Consider the following 20,329-nt stretch of genomic DNA (forward strand, 5'->3'; position numbering starts at 1 on the left):
CAGTCTTATATTAAAACAAACAAAACATGGTTTCCTGAAAATGTCATGTTCTCTATTCCTGCCTCCTTTGTCTCCTCTGTGGGCACTTTCCTGAGGAGGCAGAATTGCTGTTCCTTGCTTCCTTTGTGCTCCATGGTATTTTGTTCATTTGGCAGCTGTAACTTTTACCAAATTGTATTATTAGTTTGTGTATCAGTCTCTCCTACCAGCCTGAGTTTTATAAAGACCCTGACCTACTTGTCCTTACATACAAGGCCAGACGTGATCCCTGGGGCATGGCAGACAGTCACGATAATCTTCAGTGGGGAGCTGTTCAGTTTGTCTAGCATCTTAAGTATGAAAACAAAATAATGTATAAACCTAGAAATACAAACTTTTTTTTTTTTTTAAGATTTTATTTATTTATTTGACAGACAGAGATCACAAGTAGGCAGAGAGGCAGGCAGAGAGAGAGGAGGAAGCAGGCTCCCTGCTGAGCAGAGAGCCCGATGCGGGACTCGATCCCAGGACCCTGAGATCATGACCTGAGCCGAAGGCAGCGGCTTAACCCACTGAGCCACCCAGGCGCCCGAAATACAAACTTTTGTACTTGAAATGTATGTGTGCCTAATAGGAAGCATTATTTATTATAACCTCTCAGAAGGCATCTGTGAAGGTATTCTAGACAAGATAATTAGAAGTGGCAGTCTGGAAAATCAGGATCTTAAGGTGCCCTCTGGGACACCTTTGGGGCTAGATAAGCCTGCATTTACATTTGAGTATTCCCAAACTTCACTAGATGATCCTGTATGTTGATAAAGACTTACTAAGGAGAAATAGATTCTACTCGCATAGTACTCACTATGGGCTTTAAAAAAAAGATAAGGCTATGGAGAAACTTAATATAAATAAAATCGTAGAGTGTTAATCATTTTCAAGGTTGTGATAGTTGTACAGTGTTGCTTCTTTGTTCGGGTGCATCATTGCTGTGATGCTGATTATCAGCATAAGAAAATGTAGCACATAATAGGCTCACCAAAATTTCTGAGGACTGGATGAATATTTTCGAATGTGCTTTCAACTGCGGAGGTTCAAATCAACATATTCTTTTTTTTTTTTTAAAGATTTTATTTATTTATTTGACAGAGATCACAAGCAGGCAGAGAGGCAGGCAGAGAGAGAGGAGAAAGCAGGCTCCCTGCTGAGCAAAGAGCCCAATTCGGGGCTTGATCCCAGGACCCTGGGACCATGACCTGAGCTGAAGGCAGAGCTTAACCCACTGAGCCACCCAGGTGCCCCGCAAGAGACATTTTTTTTTTTTTTTTAAATTTCTTTTCAGCGTAACAGTATTCATTGTTTTTGCACCACACCCAGTGCTCCATGCAATACATGCCCTCCTTAATACCCACCACCTGGCATATTCTTTTACATTTGGTACATGAGTCTTTTGAGCATTGCATATAAAAGCCCTTTCGATTTTTCTTTAAACTCAAGCTGTATGATTTTGTTAATTCTCTTTTAATTTCAAAGAAACTGTGGTTTTTATTTTTCAGTGTTGAAAATGAGCCCATGAGCACAAGTCAGAAAAAGGAAAATGTACTTTCATCAGAAGCAGTAAAGGTATAGTTTTAATATTTTATATTAAACAAATATTTCTCTTAATTTCTGTTCCTACTTCTTTTAGATTCTCTTGTCTCATTTTATATTTTACATTTCAAAAAGAGCACTATATTATTTATGGCAATCCAGCCTAGCTCTGTTGGGACTTAGAATTTAGGTGAGATCGGGTAAGGGAGAGGGTCATCGGGGAGAGTTCGAGAGTGGGGTGTCCTTATTCTAGCTTTGCCACTAACCAGCTGTGGGGCCTTCACCTGAGGAATTTAATGTCCTTGTCCTTAGTTTTCTGATCTGTGAATTGGATTGTCTGACCTCCATAGTTTCTTTTCCTAGGATGTTCTTTGATTTATGATGTGTTTTTCTTTTTCTTCTTTTTTTTTTTTTTAAAGATTTATTTATTTGCCAGCGATCACAAGCAGGCAGAGAAGCAGGTAGAGAGAGAGAGAGAGGGAAGCAGGCTCCCCACTGAGCAGAGAGCCCGATGCGGGGCTCGATTCCAGGACCCTGAGATCATGACCTGAGCTGAAGGCAGAGGCTTTAACCCACTGAGCCACCCAGGCTCCCCTATGATGTGTTTTTCAAATACTGCTAACATCTGATAGTGCTTTTGGCAGGTGGAAGTTAATAACATGTTCTTAGTATGTGATGGATATTTTGGTCAGCTCACATATGAACCAGCTTCTATAGAACAAGCATGAAAAGAGTATAAGCTACACACCTCCGTAGGTAGTTACTTCCCTAGGTAGTTACTGATAAGTGTGGTTAAAAAATCCTTGAAAATCAGGGTGCCTGTGTAGCTCAGTCATTTGAGCATTCAGCTCTTGATTTTGGCTCTAGTCATGATCTGAAAGTCCTGGGATGGAGGCCTGCATTGGGCTTCCCAATCAGTGGGGAGTCGGCTTGGGGATTCTCTGTCTCTCCCTCCGCCCCTCTCTCCTCCACTTGCTTTCTCTCTCTCTCTCTCTCTCTCTCTCCCCCTTTCTCCCCTGCTCTTGCTCCCTCCCATTCTCTAAAATAAATAAATCTTAAAAAAAATCCTTGAAAAATCACTGAACCTTGTACCATTTCTTTTTACTCATAAGTGATTTTCTAGAACCTGAGTGTTTGTGTTCCTCAGTGTTGTGATGCCAAGTATGTGATCGAGCTTTCGTATCTGTCCCACAGTCATAGAGTTTGGACCCAGCAATTTTCTTTTTACATAGTTTGTGACAATCAGTAAAGCAGAATGCTTGTGCTTTCTATGAATTTCAGAGTAAATTAGTTTGGTCAATGGAAGGACCGTAAAGTCATCTGAATTCTTCATCACTGATAAGGAGACTTTTAAACATTATATAAGGTCCAAAGGCATTAGGTATGGTGAGGATAAAAGCTGTTTTCATTCTTCCCCTATCATAATTAACAATATAAATATTTTTTGGGAGAAAATAGCAAGGATCTGATTTCTTTGACTTTATCAAAAGAAAGAAAATCAAGATCACCTTGCTTTCCTTATCTTTTTTCATTCCTTTGCTCGTTTGGCTATTAAATCCAGCTTTCAGGAGCATCGTGGTTGCTCACTCCTTTAAGCATCTGCCTTCAGCTCAGATCATGATCTCAGGGTCCTGGGATCAAGTCCTGTGTCAGGGTTCCTGCTCAGCGGGGAGTCTGCTTCTTCCTCTCTCTGCCCCACCCCATGCTTGCTCTCTCTCAAGTAAATAAATAAAATTAAAAAAAAAAATCCTGCTCTCAGACCTTATAACATCTCTACCTACTCTTTTTCTATCAATTTAGCCAACTGTTAGCCAGCCTACTGGTTTACCACTGCAAGGCTTTTTGCATGTCTTCAGTTGCCTTACGTCAAGACTTTTACTTCTAATGGTATATATGCAGCCTTTTTCTTGAGTTGTTTTACGAGAAATATTTTCTTTTGAGATCTCAAACTTTGATGTTTCTTTGGCTACTAACTCCTGTCACTCCGTCTTCTAATCCCTTATTGCTTCCGACCTTCACCACACATCCTGCTCTCCTTGCTGCCTTCCCCCATCTGAGGCTCCGCTTGTTCCCCACTCAGCCTGTAACTGATACTATACTACTTCGGCTCTGATCTTACTGAAAAACAAAAACCAAACACCAAAAAACCAGAACAACAACAAAAAATACCTTCAGCCTTCAGACTTGGCCTTTCCTGTAGTCCTACTTTATACCTGCAGAGATTTGTTCCAGAAAGTCACATCTTTGTAGATGCAGTAAATATATACGTTGGGCAGATATAGTGTCTGGGCCTCCATGATTCGTCTTTTCTATGCATTCTTAATATCTTGGTTTGATTGCCCAGGTTAATTTCACTTTGGGATCTGGGTCCCCAAGCAAATACGGCTCATAGTCATGAGATTGTTTCTTTTAGGATTTGAGGCCCATTGCATTACATAAACATGGGCAGCGCAGTTAGCTTGTAATGTAGAGTGAGCCATGTTACTTTCACTGCAGTGGCCTGAGCATTTTGGCCCTTGTTGTTGTTGCTTTATCTTCCAGAAACTACTAGTAAGATTTCTTCAGTCTAGCCACATAGGCCCCAATGGTTTAGATACCTGTTGTCAGGCATCAGAAATACATATTTTGATAACACCAGTAGTACCATACCTTGGAGAAAATGGGTTAGAACCATATTTATGGTCTTGTTATTCTAAATAGTCTCAATCCAAGTATTTTCATTAGCAAGTGGAATAAAATGTGCATGTGTTTTCTTTCTAATGAATAATTTTCTATAGCAGCACTCCACTGTAATGTGATATTTGTGTTCCCATGCTTCCATCTTGTTAATCTGAATTTATGATAATGCCTTCTATGATAAGAAAAAATATACAGCATTTTTCCTGTTGAGTCTGAAACATAACAGAATTATGAATAATAAATGTTCTTATCCTTTTCTTTTTGTATTTGACTTTGAGAAGCCACATCAAGATGTTGATAATTGTTTGGTTAGAAGTTTAAACTATGAAAATCACTTATATTTTCAAACAGTTAAAGACTATAGAAGCTTTATATTCTCCTTGGACAACCTTGTATTCTTAGTTTTCACTTACATGCTATACAAGGTTTGCTGTTTTTTAACATTGTAGCCATTTCTAATGCTGGCATTTTTAACATTGTAGCCATTTCTAATGCTAGCATTTATCATTTATGATTATCATTTATCATAAAATAAATATTTATTTTTGTTGAATTAGGTTCTTGTATCAAGATGGCAAAACTTCTAGATATTTAGTCCATATTCTACCTTTGTTTTTCTGTGGGTTCTACAATTTTGTCTTGTAGTCTTAGACACTTGGTCCTGTTGCATTCATGTCTATTGTTATTTAAAAGAGTAGGAATGCATGTTCTAATTCCCTGCTGCCATCTACCTACTTCAGAGGAATTTTCATCCCTTGTTGCCTTCCTAGGATAAGCCCCATGCTTTTGGTTTTGATCCAGCTTTCATCCTCCTGGTTTTGATCTCTTACTTCCTGCCTTCTCTTAGACCTTGTCTTGATTATCCATCCCTCCATCTTCACTGGCTTCTATTTCTTTTCTGATACACAGTTGTTTTGGGGGGGCATCTGGGTGGCTCAGTTAGTTAAGTGTCTGACTCTTGATTTTGGCTCAGGTCATGATCTCACAGTTGTGAGACTGAGTCCTGTGTTGGACTCTGGTCTGGGAGTGGAGTCTGCTTAAGATTTTCCCCTCTCTCCCTTCCCCTGATTCCTCCCACTTCCCTCTCTCTCCCCCTCTAAAAAATAAGCAGATCAGCTTTTTTTTTTTTTTTCCCTTTGGTGGGTTAGGTTTCCTGTCAATCTATTGTTTTATGTCACTCCCAGTTTTTACCCAAAAATTTCTTATGAAAGTCTTTTTCAATCATCGTTTAATTCTTAATCCTTTCTAATTTGATTCCTGGCTCTTCTCTCGTTCCCTCAGACATGGGAAACTTAGTACTGTGCCTGGTACATGTGTCGTAAGTACTCAATAAATAGTTAAATAAGTAAAAGTCATTCCATAAAACCAATGATCTCTTACTAACCACAGTCAATAGTCCTCTCTTAGTTCTTATTTAAAATGTTGAGACACTGATTTTCCAGGTCTTGTCTTCTTTCCAGAAATATGCTTTATTATCTTTGTTTCCATTAATATTGTACTTCATTGCAATTCCTGCCCCTGGCCATTTTCTTCTGTTTCCTTCGGACTTTCTGGTTAAGTTACTTTTCATATAGATGTTTCTCAAAGTCCTCATTCTTCCTCAATGTCAGTCTTCCAAAGTTATATCTTTCAATCATATTGCTTCATTTTTTGGCTCTCAGATCTCTTCTTGACATCCTCCTTGTACTCTAAGCTTGATTTTGGGGGTTCCAGACTTTTCTGTATGGATGGCTTTTAATACCTCGAATTCAGTCTGCCCCAAATTCTCAGTATCTTCAGAGATGTTCTTTCTACATATATTTGGTTGGGAGGTGGAGGTGGTGGGAGGTAGGAAGGATCATTTAACTGCTTGGGATGGGAGAAGAACCCTTCCATCTGGAATTTTTTTTTTCTTTTTAAAATTTATTTCAAAGCATGGGGAGAGAATGAGAGGGTACATGAGCCAGGGGAGGGGCAGAGGGAGAAGCAAACTCCCTGCTGATCAGGGAGCCCAGCATTTCCTGGGATCATGGCCAGAGCCGAAGGCAGACACTTCACCACCTAAACCACCCAGGTACCCTTCCATCTAGAGATTTTCAAACTCTTTACTTTTAATCCCATGTTTCACACTGTCCTAAGTGGTACCTAGTGTCTTCAAAACCTGAACTTTTTCAGGCTGTCTGTGGAGTAGATTGTTTCCCTCATGATCAGAGTTACCCCTTGCAGACACTTGGGTAGAAGCTTCCTGTGGTCAGTTACTCTGCCTTCATCTGTCTGTGCCTTCTAAACCCTTTTTGAAATCTCTTATCTGCTCGTATCTACTCTCTCCCTCTCTTTGTATTTATAACTGAAACAGTTCTTTTACTGTCATTTTAGAATGTTTTGTACAAAAGAAACAATCAGTACATGTGGTAATCAGAATTTTTTATCTCTTTTTGTAATTGAAGAAAGTAAATCTCAGAGATTTTCACTTAACAAAACCCACAGTTAATGAGAGGAGACAAGAGAATTCAGATGCAGTTCTGTATAATGTTTTCCATTTGTGAACTTAATTTATAAGATATTCATAAACTAAATTTACCAAAAAGAAATCTTATTATAAAATTAAGAGAGCTATGGCAGTAAGTCTATTTTCAGAAGTGAGCCATGAGCTAAATAAAATGAATCAAACCTGGATCATAGGTTGTAGATTCTCTAACCCAGACCTAAATAAATTGATGATTATTAGAGCTGGTTCTCAGCAGCTTGACATCTGCTTTATATAAAATTTAACTTTTGTTCCATTTTAGAATTGTTGTTTATAACTAATCCTACAAATCTGATGAAAGTTCTGGAGTGGGTTTTTAAAAGGCAGTGGTTGATAGATGCATATGATGTTCTATGAATAATCGAAGAGTATCAATCTAGTGTGTATTATTTTTACTTAAGATTTGTAACACTTTTTAAAAAAAATTTATTTATTTATTTATTTGACAGACAGAGATCACAAGTAGGCAGAGAGGCAGGCAGAGAGAGAGAGAGAGAGGAGGAAGCAGGCTCCCCACAGAGCAGAGAGCCCGATACAGGACTTGATCCCAGAACCCTGAGATCATGACCCGAGCCAAAGGCAGAGGCCTAACCCACTGAACCACCCAGGTGCCCTGTAACACTTATTTTTAATCTTAGAAGCAAATAATTTACAACGAAAAGTTACACTTTTTTTTTTTTAACTGTTACCTCTGTTTACTGATAGGTAAAGATGGAAACATTATAGCTCAAGAATATCTTACTGAAGAAAAATAGTCACTCATTGTTTTTTATATTAATCCTATATTGAATGAACAGTGCTGTTTAGAAGATGGATATATTAAATTTATACATCTGATCATATTTTGATTTGTGTAAGTCTTCTTTCCTTACTGATGTTTTTCAACATTCTCTTGGCCAAAAGTGAAATGATAGTCAAATTTCAATGCATTAAATTTTTTCTTGGTTAGGTTAAGGGAAAATTGATTATTGAACTAATTTTTAAAATAAATTGTGGCCTTAATAAATGCTTGGCTATCCTTTTTTCTCATTGATATAGATAATAGCAGCAGTATGACATCAACTTATAAAGATTTTCAAATACTGGAACTCCTTTTAAAAAATTTTGACTTATTTGCATTTGGAACCCATTTATAAATAGATTAACTTTAATTGATGGGAATGTTGATGAGGGGAATGAGTTGTCTCATAGTGAGCCACTATTTCTCTGCTTCTGCCAACTATGAGCGCCCTTGGAAATGTTTTAAAATTAACATATGCAGTGATAGAAAGAACAGCCTTTGGAATCAGGCAAATCTGGGCTCTAATCCCAGCTTTCCATGTGGTAGTTTTGTAATCTTGGAAAATTTACTCAACCTATTTAAACTTTGGTTTGCTGATCTGTATTGGGTGTGTGGGGGGGTGTTCAATCCTGTTTTATGGAAGTGTTTTGGAATAACTGAGATAACCTATAGAGCACTACACAATGCTGAGCACAAAATGGGTACTCAGGGAAAGAGGTACCTTCTTGCCATATAAAGTCTGGCTAAAACTTAGAAATAACTCTTTGTTTGAGAATGGTGCTGTTTTTTTCTGTGTGAATAGTTTTAAAAAGCTATTAAAAACATTGATTCTCTATCACATTTGAAAAGAGGGCATACATGGAGATACACATATTGAAATTTAGCTAGAAGTTTAAAATTTTCACCCCTTGACTCAAACTTCTATAAAGACTGAGTGGTGTCAGGGAGCCCAAAGTAGAGATCCCACCATGCCACTCTGTGGTGCATATGCCCAAAGGGACTGGCAGGGCTGGAGCCTGTCAGTCCGGGGCCTCGATATCTTTGAGTTCCTGGGTGTTGCAGGTGTTTTGAAGGACCTGGTTTGACTTTCAGCGGTTCGTTCTGTCATAGAACTGTAGTGGTCCTACTTTATGGTATCATGGAATACCTTGTCAAAATGGAAACAGACTAAGGAAGTCATGTATATACTGCAAATTTTGTGAGTACATTGACCTCCATAGGTGCCAGATATTGAGTCAAGAACATTAGAGGGGGTTCTGAAAAGCTCTCCTAGAAACAAAAACATTTATTATTCTTCCCAGTGTTTTCACTGGAGATCTCTTTATATGGTAACAGAAGGGAGTGGCTTTTCTCCTACCTTGTGTCATTTTGTTCCTTTTTTTTCCTGTCTTTCCACACCTGCTCTGGTTGATTTGATTTCTACCTGCATCATAGCCTGTGACAAAGCTCACATCTGTCCTTCCAGCCCAACATGTTTTGCTGAGCATCAGGGTAATAGAACCAATTCTTTACACCTTTCCTGCCAGTGTTGCTGGGTATAAGATTTGTCATACTCAAAGTTGAACTCAGACTATTTTATCCTAATTTTTTTCTTTTTGTGTTCCTGTCCAGCTAAAAAGTGCTACCAGTTACCCAGTCTTGATGTTTGATTCTATCATTTTGTCTCCATCCCCATTGTGCCAGGGACCATCAACAGCCCTTTCTTCCTGTCCATATCCTTTGCTATTCTATAGTTCAGACTTTTCTCTTTTTTTTTTTTTTAAGATTTTATTTATTCGACAGAAAGAGACACAGTGAGAGAGGGAACACAAGCAGAGGGAGAGGGAGAAGCAGGCTTCCCGTTGAGCAGGGAGCCTGACGCGGGGCTCGATCCCAGGACCTTGGGATCATGACCTGAGCTGAAGGCAGATGCTTAAAGACTGAGCCACCCAGGCACCCCACGGACTTTTCTCTTTCACATCAACAGTTTTTACTCCTGTGTTGTTTGTTCTGGCACATACAACAGATGACTGTCCTGGGTCACTTATGGTTAAGGGTCCTTATTTGGTATACCATATATAACTACATCCTTTTATCAGAAATTACATGGAAATGAAAAACTAAAAGTAACACTTCAGCTAAAATCTTAATTCCATTCTAGAGCATTTTTAAAAAGTGAAATTTCAACTTCTAAGTAACTTTAGTAACAAATTATTTGTGACATGTCAGAGCTGATCACCGCACAGCATCATGACATTAAATTTGCAGGTAATTTGTTATGTTAAATAATAACCAGCTTAGAGCAATATAGTTGATGGCCAACCTGCTGGCCCGTTCTAATTTTTTAGTGGAAAAATAATACTGTGATAAAAATGTAATGTTATCTTTCAAGCAAAATTACTTTAACAGTGGGGGTATAAATCCCTCATCTTTGCACCTTACCATTAGTCCCGAAATCCATTTATTGAGAAATTTCATTCATGAAAATATGTATCGGTAGTTTATATGGAATTAATCTGGCATCCCACCACAAATTAAATCCATTAGGGTGAAGGTAAGCAGTAATTTTGATTTAAAATTAAACTATACTCTGCAGCCAATTAAGCCGACTGTGCTCTTTGTCTGTGGGGGCCCAGTGTGCATGGCTGCAAACAGTAGCCTCCTCGGTAGTGTATGCAGCCTGTTGATTGTATGGGTTGCCCTAAGGGACCTTGGAGACAGCCCTTTTGGTGTATGCTGGGGTCTGACCTCATGGCTATCTCCAATTTAGGCTGCAGACAGGTATGCGGGGTGCCTTTGGAAAGCCCCAGGGCACAGTAGCCAGGGTCCACATTGGCCAAGTCATCATGTCCATCCGTACCAAGCTGCAGAACAAGGAGCATGTGATTGAGGCCCTACGCAGGGCCAAGTTCAAGTTCCCTGGCCACCAGAAGATCCACATCTCCAAGAAGTGGGGCTTTACTAAGTTCAATGCGGATGAATTTGAAGACATGGTGGCTGAAAAGCGGCTTATCCCAGATGGCTGTGGGGTCAAATACATCCCTAACCATGGTCCCTTGGACAAATGGAGGGCTCTGCACTCATGAGAACCTTAGCACTACCCCTTCCCGTCATTCATGCCCACCAATAAATCCAACTTCCTGTCAAAAAAAAAAAAAAAAATTAAACTATAGCTTCCCTCAGGATATTGGTAATAATCTGATAATAGTTATTTTCCTCAAAATTGAGGAAATTTTAACTGTTGATGGTAGAATTTCAAATATTGACAAATTTGCCAAGTAATATGTTGCAGCCAGATGTCTAAGGAGAAAACTAACTGAATTCTCAAGTAAACAGCTGGTTTTAGTTTGAGTGCCAGATTTTAATATGTATTAATAATTTAGGTGATAGTCATATTCAGGATGAAAATGTATACAGTTGTTTGTCTTTACCTTGTGATAACAAGGAAAACAGTTTTAGGAATGTTCACTAGAGGAACATGTACATAGGCAATTTCTATTCTGAAAAAACTTATGTTGTAGTAGGAATTTCCCAGACAAAGAGGCCAAAGAGTAAGTGGTCTCAGCAGTGGGAATAGTGTTATTGCAAAGATGTTCTGTAGAAAGAGAGAGAGAGGAGAAGAGAGAAGGGGAAAGAATGAGTGAGGCTGGGTATGATGACATTAGGTATTTGCAAGCATTGTGAGTGGCAAGAGATGAAACTGGGGAAAGACACACGGGACTAGACCCACCAACATCTTGAATGCCATGCTTGAGAGTTGGGATTTTATCCTGACAGCAGAGCTGTGATTGTGATTCAAGTCCTTTAAGGTTGGTCAGACTTGAATTCTAAAAGATTGCTCTAGTTTTTGTCTGGAGAATGGACTGGGGACAGTGCAAGCAAGGAAACAGATGATGTTTTGTCTGACTTTTTAACAAGCGGAAATGTTAAGATTTGCAGAAAATGAAAGAATGGAGACAAAACATGGGTACATTCAGTTTTGGATGTACTGAGCTTGGGATTCCAGTGAAGTATCCAAGTGGCTATGGATGCCTGATTGATAGTTGAACCTCCTGTGTGAGCTGCAGATAAAAACCTGGGAATCATCTGATTAATCTGTGGGAAATAAAACCTTGTACGAAGGTCATGAAGCTAAAGCAGGCCCAGGCTAGAAATTGAAGAAATGTGTTTGGTAAGGAATGGCTAGAATGATGTGAAGTTGAAGGAGATGGAGAAAGTGTTTGAGAGAAGGAGGAAAATCTCAGAGTAATGTCATGGTAGTGAATAGAAGACTGGTTATCAGAATGAGATTCAGTCTCACATTCTGCAGGTGCACCGTGTAAGAAGTGTATTGAATTAGCAAGTGGGAGAGTGTTTCTTAGAGACAGTGATCAGCACAACTAGGGAGGAAGCCAGATTGTAAGTGATTAGAGAGTGATTGGGAGGAAAGGGAACAAAGGTGGTGAAGATTAGGAACCATTTTTTGAGGAGGTTGGTAGAGGAGAGGGCTATCCTTGTGCATTTGCTTTTGAATGATGGGCTTCTGGAAGGGACAGATGAGGAACTGTGGTTCTCAAGGAGACCTCAAGGATTGTGCACTGGTGTCCTGGTGGGGAAATTCACCTTGGGAGGAGTCCATCCTTCCTGGTGAAGAATGGCAGTAAGTGAAGGAGGCATGCCGATGCTGTTGGGAGTCAGGGCTATGAGGGATTGTCTGCATGAAATGGAGAGTAGGGACCTCTGCTGAGCAAGGTGGTGGGATAGTGGAATGGGGGGTGTGGAGGTGAAAGAGCTGCTGTAGAAAATGAGGAAACGTTACAGAGAGATTTCCAGCTGGGGCTGTAAATTGTGAACGGTTTGGTTCGTAGCCCAGATCTGCATAGTATGCATATCCTTGTGGTTTTTTAAAGCAAGACTCACTCACTTAGTTAGAAAAAGATAAAATTAGAATTTTTCTGAGTGGGGATGATCAAGCAGTACAACTGACACTTTGAGGTTACTGGTTATATTTGATGGCTGGATAGAGAAGCTAGGAAACTTTGTGGGAACTGAAAGGGACAGTGTAAGGGAAGGCAGAATCTGTATTGGGGCAGGAGGAGTGGTATGGTGGGTTTACTTGGGACAGCGGGGTAAAACAGCTGAAACGGGGAGAGGGTGTGCACACAGGGAATGCCTGAGATTGAGTTTGCGAGGGATGCACTTATGGGGGACTAACTAGGGTCAAAGTTTATGAAAGAGGCAAGAAGAGCGGAAGTAGAAGTTACCAGAGGATGTTAAGGAACTAGAAGTCAGGGTATTCTTAAGGATTATCCTTGCTACGCCCAATAAAGGCAGAGTCTGAGGTAGAAAGGATGACAGGCCCAGTGCTTGACACAGTAAAAGAAGAGTCACCTGGCTCTTCATTATTTTCCATTCAACAGGATCTTTGGTGACCATCCTGTGACCTTTTTGATCTTATTCCCTGTGCCACTTACCATGTTGGCACAGCACCTGCCACCTGCTCTAGGCTATTTGAAGAGGTGACAAACTAATACCAGCTGGACTTGCAAATAAATTCTTACATCACTAGAATGCGGGCTCCATGAAAGCTGGGCTATTGGTGTTGTGGGTTTTTGTTTGTTTGTTTGTTTTTACTGTTGCATCTAAACACCTGGAATGGTATGGTGCTGTATGTTATTTACTGAATGAATGAGTGAATGCTTTCAAGCTTGCATGGACCCTACCTACTACTTTCTATACCCATTTCAGCCTATTACTGCATTCCCCAGAGACATTAGTCCCAAGTCTTCTCTGTTTCCCAGTTCCACTCGCCTGTCCCTCCTTTGGCTTGCCATTCTCCTCTCACTTACTGAGGTCAGAGCCACTTGTTGGACCTTGTTCTTCGTCTTCTTCTTTTACAGAATTCCTCAGGCCTGTCTCTTCCTTACCTCTTTACCTGGAAGAGAATGTGTCCATTAGCCTCTTCAAGGCTAATATTTTCCCTTTCTTTTTTTAAAAAAGATTTTACTTATTTACCCAATAGAGATCACAAGTAGGCAGACAGGCAGACAGAAAGAGAGAGGAGGAAGCAGGCTCCCCGCTGAGCAGAGAGCTTGATGCGAAGCTCCATCCCAGGACCCTGAGACCACGACCTGAGCTGAAGGCAGAGGCTTTAACCTACTGAGCCACCCAGGTGCCCCTCCCTTTCTTATTAGAAAAAGTATTAGAGGCTTTACTGGCCTCTTTATCTCAATTTATGCTTTTCATTCTCTCTTGTACAACAGTTATTCTCTAATAGGTGTAGAGCTGATCTGCCAAACAAGAACAAAAAGCCATTCTGTCTTAGACCTTAAACTGTCATATTCTTTTTTTTTCCTAATTTCTCTAAGTTTTGCCTTTTGTCTATTTACTGACTATTCCTATCCCCTCACCTACCTACTCACAGTTTAACACTTTGAGTTTAGGGCTGTACTCACAAATTCCTGAGCTGTTAAGATTATTTCTCCTGCATTCCTAGTGCTTCTGTGTAGTCCTTATTTCTTATTTACTAATCTAACAACTGTTGGAGCACCTCTTATTGTCAGACACATTTCGAGGTGCTAGAGATACTGCACTGAATAAAATAGACAAAAATTCCTGCACTTGTGGCTTTTACTTTCTAGGGGAAGAAACAGATTTTAAAAAATGTGTGTTATGTGTGTGTGTATTTGACACTAGCAAGTACAAAGGAGAAAAGGAAGATATTGGCACTTTCAGAGTGGAGGAATTGGCAATTTTGGAGTGACTGGGGAAGCTTTCAGTGAAGAGATGACTTGTAAATAAAGATCTGAGGGAGGTGAGGGGGAGGGAGTCATATTGCTACATGGGAGAAGAAAATTCTAAGCAGAGAAGAGTGAATGTACAAGTCTTGAGGCATGAGTGTGCCTGATGTTTTTGAAGAACAGTGGGATAGGATAGTCATCTTTCTAGACCTCACAATGGCATTTGGCATTTGGCATTTGCTCCCCATTTGCTTTTGGAAATATTCTTTGTCCTTTGCCTTTGGAGACCAGTATTCTGGAGATAGGACCTCGTCTGGTTTTTGCCTTCTCCATCTCTCTCTGATTCCTTCTCTAATTTGCACCTCCTTTTAATCTCTCTCTCTCTTTTTTTTCCCTAGAGCTTTTTTGTTGGTCCCCTTTTTATCCTGCGTACACTGTGTATGGCCAAATTGCATTCTTAAACAGTGCTTCTGACTGCTTTCCAGACCTCTCCTGTCGTACAACAGCAGGGAACCAAACATTCAGTGACATCTAAGTAATTTGTTGCCTTACCTCCTCCCATCCCCACAAAGGCCCTGATCTTACCTCTCCTATTTCCCATGTCCATTTTTTACTTTACTCAAATTGTTATCCAGTTCAGAAAACTTAGTTATCTAGGACTTTATCCCTCAGCGTCTGCTTCTGTTAGTCATCTTCTCTACCTCATTCTCTATTCCCTGTACCCCATTCATCTTCAACCACACCCTTGCCTTGATAAACACAGTTCACAGTTCTGTATCTTTGGATATGTTATACTGAGTGTTCAGGATGCTCTTCTCATCCTTCAGGAGCAAGCTCAAATGTTATGTCTTCTATGCTGTGGATTCTCTTCTAAGCCCCACACAGTGATACAGCAATGAGCTTCTTGCTAGACTGTAAGCTCCTTGAAGCTGAAACTGCGTCTTCCTAATCAGTGTCTCTGATGCTTCCCTGGGCTTCCTGTATTAGGCACATAGCAAATAGAGGAGATAGTTGGATGAAGTTGACCTAAGGGCAGTGCATTATAGCATATTGAGGGTGAAGGGAAAAAATTTCAAATCTCCCAGTTTACATATGCCTTCTCAGTAGCCTTTGTTGTTATATGTGGAATACCAACATCTTTGAGAGCAACTGGAATTGATGTTTTGTTTGCTTGAATCCTGACTGCTTTCATTCTCTTTGTTGGAACATTGGCAGGCAGTCTTGTTGGCAGGCAGCATTGGCCCTCGCTCGTGGCAGGCTGAATTTTATTGTTGTTTAGGCTGAGGGGAAAGAGCAGCTGTTTTAGATCAGACTTAAAATTTTAATTCTATAAATTAAAAATTTATTGTGTTTACTTCAAATAGCAGTGCTCTTTTCTGCTAGTTTTTGTTCCTATTTTAGATACCTTTTTCTTGTTGGGAGTATTTCACTGATAGAAGTTTCTCAGAAGAGTATTAGGGAAAAGTTAAGAAATGAAGCCCTCCAAGGACAAAAAGTACTCTTCAGTAAACTGATGATACAAAGATTCTGGAATAGCAAAGAAGCTGAAAATAAAGGGAAGTAGGAAAAAGTGATTTTTAAAAAGATTATATGTATAATTCTTTTTTTTTTTTTTAAGATTTTATTTATTTGAGAGAGAGAATGAAAGAGCATGAACTGTGGAGGGTCAGAGAGAGAAGCAGAATCCCTGCTGAGCAGGGAGCCAGATGCAGGACTCCATGCTGGGATCCTGATTCTGGGACTCCAGGATCATGACCTGAGCCGAAGGCAGTTGCTTAACCAACTGAGGCACCCAGGCGCCCCAAATTATATATATAAAAGTTAAATCTGGGGGCACCTGGGTGCCTCAGTCAGTTAAGCCTCTGACTCTTGATTTCAGCTCAGGTCATGATCCTTAGGGTCATGAGATCAAGCCCCATGCTCCATGTGCTCAGTGGAGTCTGTTTGTCCATCTCCCTCTGTTTCTCTCCTGCTCACACTCTCTCTCAAATACATACATACATAAATAAAATCTTATAAGAAATAAAAATGTTAAATGTAAAGGTTTTTAATTGTTTAGCAAAATGTATCTCTTTTGTTGAGAAAGCAGTTTATTGTGTTTTGAAAGGAATTATAAAAAATAGTTGAGGCAGTGAAATAATATTTTGATAAATCATCTTGAGATTTTATTGATGTCAAAAAAATGTAATTTCCTGGGGCGCCTGGGTGACTCAGTCATTAAGTGTCTGCTTTTGGCTCAAGTCATAATCCCAGGGTCCTGGGATTGAGCCCTGCATAGGGCTCACTGCTCAGCTCACTGCACCAGGGCTCACTGCTCTGCTCACTGCTGCTCCCTCTCTCACTCTCCCTGCTTGTGTTCCTTCTCTCACTGTGTCTCTCTCTGTCAAATAATAAATAAAATCTTTTTAAAAATGTAATTTCCATGTTCTTTTAATGTTCCTCCTCTTGTAAACCTCTGCCCCAATTTTTGACTCTTATGAATTTCTTAAAAATTTTAAGAATATTTATGATATTCTAACAAATAGCCTATAGTTTACTTCCTTCAGAAAGCTACTCAGGAAGAGCAGTTGTTCATACTAGCTATAGAAAAAAAAATCATTGTTCTGTTCATGTTACAGTCTTAATTCATTTTGACTCAGGAAGAAATGTTGCGGCTGCTAATTACAACAAATTAAATGGCATAGTTAAAGGACAAAAAATATTTATGTGTATCAAGATATTTTCAGGAATGTCAACTAACATTTCTTTTGCTAAACTGAGAGGGCCATTATGTCAGGAGAGGACACAGCTAATTTATAACGCATTCTCCAATAATGAGCACAAGGTTGGAGGGATGAGATGGAGACAAGTGGGAGTGAGTTGCAGTTGAAACCAATAAAAGGTGAGACTTAGAATGACTCTAGAAGGTTGGTCATATTCTAAATGTAGAGACTCACAAGTTTTATTAAGTTCTTAACACATAGAAAAATGCTGTGTGTTTCCTCAAATATACGCTCTGACTCTGAAGGTGGGGAACAGACTTATAATACTGCTTGTGGGGCACCTGGGTGGTTCAGTGGGTTAAAGCCTCTGCCTTACATTCAGGTCATGATCCCAGAGTCCTGGAGCCCTGCATTGGGCTCTCTGCTCAGCGGGGAGCCTGCTTCCTTCTCTCTCCCTGCCTGCCTCCTCCTCTCTCCCTGCCTGCCTCTCTGCTGACTTGTGATCTCTGTCTGTCAAATAAATAAATAAAATCTTAAAAAAAATAATAGTGCTTGAAATTAATTTCCTGGGGTAATAGGTTATAAACCTTTTCTCAAGCTTTCATATGCTAAGTTTTGTTAGTGGTTAATGGAACACTGAATTAAAACTATTTTGAATTTGAATTAAAATATGGAAAGAGGTAAACAAATAATATTGAGATCATGATGCTCTTGCCTGCTTGAAGATCAGCCTCTTATAAAACTGTCATGTGAACTCACAGTGGCCTAAGGTGACTTTACCTTGCTGTACTGATCTTTTTTCTGACTCACACTGGAGCTTTTCTTTCATAAGCACTAGTGAGCATGACATCTGACAGATACTGTCAGGCAGGCATTCCTTCTACAAGTAGGTGGGCAGGCATATTTGGAAGGCAGGCTGAGTTGGTACATGGGCCTAAGGTTAATGAAGCTTCAGGGAAGAGTGTGACAAGGAATGCCAGCAAGCTCCTTGATAAGAGCAGCTCCGTCTTGTTTCACAGAGAGTATGCATGAGTGTGAGTCTGTTTTGCTAGTAATTTCATTATGAGCAGTAGAACACACCCGGGAGGTGTTGAACATCTGCAGGAATTCCCAGTACTGTGCAGGTTTGTGTTAATGCACATCTGAGGATTTGGTAGTTTACTATTAAGGATAATGGGCTTTTCCTCTGAATTGATACACCATGTTGCTGTCTTTTCTCATCTTTCTGAGAAACAGTTTTACACAATGCAGCAGTTCTTTGTGGGTTAGGACAGTGCTGAAATGAGGTCTATTTAGGTTTACCTATTCTACAGAGTACTTGAAAGTACTGTCCATTAGTTCTGAGTAATGAAGGCTAAATTTAAATATACCTAAAATTTGCCATGATCTGTCCCTTTATTTATCTCTCCCTACGCATCTCTCACTCTTCTCATTTTGTACCCTAACCTCCATTCATCTTTAACTTCTTAGAAGCTGTCACATGACTAAATAGAGTCGGGGCGGAGGGAAGAAGAGAGCTAGGGAAGGAAGGGGATGAACAAGCATCACATAGTCAGTAGTAGGTGTCCTTCCGAGGGCACTTCTAGGAATACTCCTCTGTGTTGCGTCCTCTGCTGTCACTGACACCAAACCTGGACCAGTTACTCCTGTTCTGGCTTCCCACATGGAGTGTATTTCTCCCCTCATGACATTTACTATATAGCCTTGTTTAAGTTGTGCTGACCGTGCCCTTCCCTAGACTGTAAACAGCCTGACGAATCAGAAGCCACCAGTCTTACTCACAGATGTATCCCTGGCATCTGGCACAAAGTGTGTCATATGATACTTTATTAGTAGATCTGTGGGATTTTTTAAAATGATGACGTTTATTTTTCTCTGTTTTGTTTTCAAAGATTCCCCAAAGTGAGGACAAAAGGAATCATGCTGAGAAGTTAATCACTCTTCCAACGCAGGAAGATTCCAAAAAGCCAAATGACCTTTCCCGTTCCACCTCAGATACCAAAATAGGAGAAAACGATAGACAGCCAAAAGAAAGCTTTTTTCAGTTTCTTGGTAACTTATTCAATATCTCAGGAAAAGCATCTCTTAGTGATGCCAAGCAGTCTTCTTTCAAAGGTGACCATGACAGAACTGAAAAAGATCTACAAAATCCCAGTGACCATCCTGAGGAAGAGGTCAAAAGGGAGAGGGAGATTTTCAGTGGCTCCCTGGGAACAAAGGCGCTTCCAGCAGAAGAAGCAGAGAACTCAGATGAAACCTCAGATGCCTTTTCTTCGGATACAACACAAGACAGTGAACAGGAAGCCAGTGATTTACTAAAGTAAGTTTACAGTTAGCCAAAAAAGTGAGCTTTTGGACCTAACTTTTAAGTCTCAGTTCTACTCTTATTAATTAAGGGGAATGGAAAAAGTATTCTGTAATGTCCCTGCTACTAGGTAGAAAAAAAAAATTAATGATTCTGTGTATTGTAGATATCATCTAGGGCCTTAGGACCTATTTTAAGGGGCAGTACTGATACCTTTTAGGTGCTAACTTTGTTATAGTGCAAATTTTATTTCTAATTTAAGACTTCCTTGAATGAGAGTGTTTTCTGTTGTCTGAATTCTTCCTGTATTAGGACAGGCAGTGAGTTCAGGATCTGCATTTCGGGAACAAAAATGATTCTAAGGTTTGTATTCACATTCTGTTAATATCTTTGTGGAATGAAATTAGAGGGGTTAGAAATGTTAAATTGACTCTACTTGTAAAATTGGCCTTGTGATTCATTTCCACAGCTGAGAAACTGAAATCTTACAAACATATAAAGATTATTTTACCATCCCTTTTTTCTTTCTTTGACTAACAAACAGGCACCAACTTGTTTTTCTTTTACTCAAATGAGCTTTAAGGATTATTTTCTACACAGGAAATATGTATAACAATGTTTAGTCCATTAACCATTTTATGTAACACAGAAGTATTCATTCTTAGCTAATATTTTATTTTTAAGTTCTAGCTGTGAATTGTATTTGAAGAGGCCATCAGTAAATATATCTGTGTAGTTCTTTATAGTTTCAGAGCGTCTTCATGTATATATCTTGAGGTAATTCCTCATAGCAAGCTCCAGAAGTAGACACAGATCCAACTTATACTTGCGAGAAACTGAAATGCAGATAGATTTCAGTTTGCCCATGAAGATTGATGGGGGTAGGGCTTGCCTTAAGAGACATAGGTGTGCTGAATTTGAAACAGTGTCATACTAATGTAATATTTACTAAACATTTAAATGGAACAGAATAGATTGTCTAGAAGTAGACCCTTGTATATATGTGAAGGATGTGGTGGCACTTTTATGTTCTTTTTAAAATTTTTAATTTTTGTTTCCTGTTTATATAAAAGAAGACTTTGTGAAGTTGGT

General features: G+C 39.6%; 1 protein-coding gene across 3 annotated transcripts in view; it reads left to right on the top strand.

Annotated features, from left to right (window-relative positions):
- The window catches only part of CRYBG3 (crystallin beta-gamma domain containing 3), a 110,006-nt gene that overhangs the window by 14,490 nt on the left and 75,187 nt on the right, over window positions 1-20,329 (top strand). For 2 of the 3 annotated variants that reach the window (XM_082695198.1, XM_082695200.1), the window contains exons 2-3: window positions 1,533-1,599; window positions 18,825-19,252. In XM_082695198.1, the coding sequence (XP_082551324.1) occupies window positions 1,533-1,599; window positions 18,825-19,252 (495 nt within the window). Of the gene's footprint in view, window positions 1-1,532; window positions 1,600-18,824; window positions 19,253-19,554; window positions 19,601-20,329 lie in introns of those variants that run through there. The other variant, XM_082695199.1, reaches the window with a different exon arrangement.

The sequence above is a fragment of the Mustela nivalis genome (genome assembly GCF_964662115.1).
Source record: "Mustela nivalis genome assembly, chromosome: 1".
NCBI classification, from domain to species: Eukaryota; Metazoa; Chordata; class Mammalia; order Carnivora; family Mustelidae; genus Mustela; species Mustela nivalis.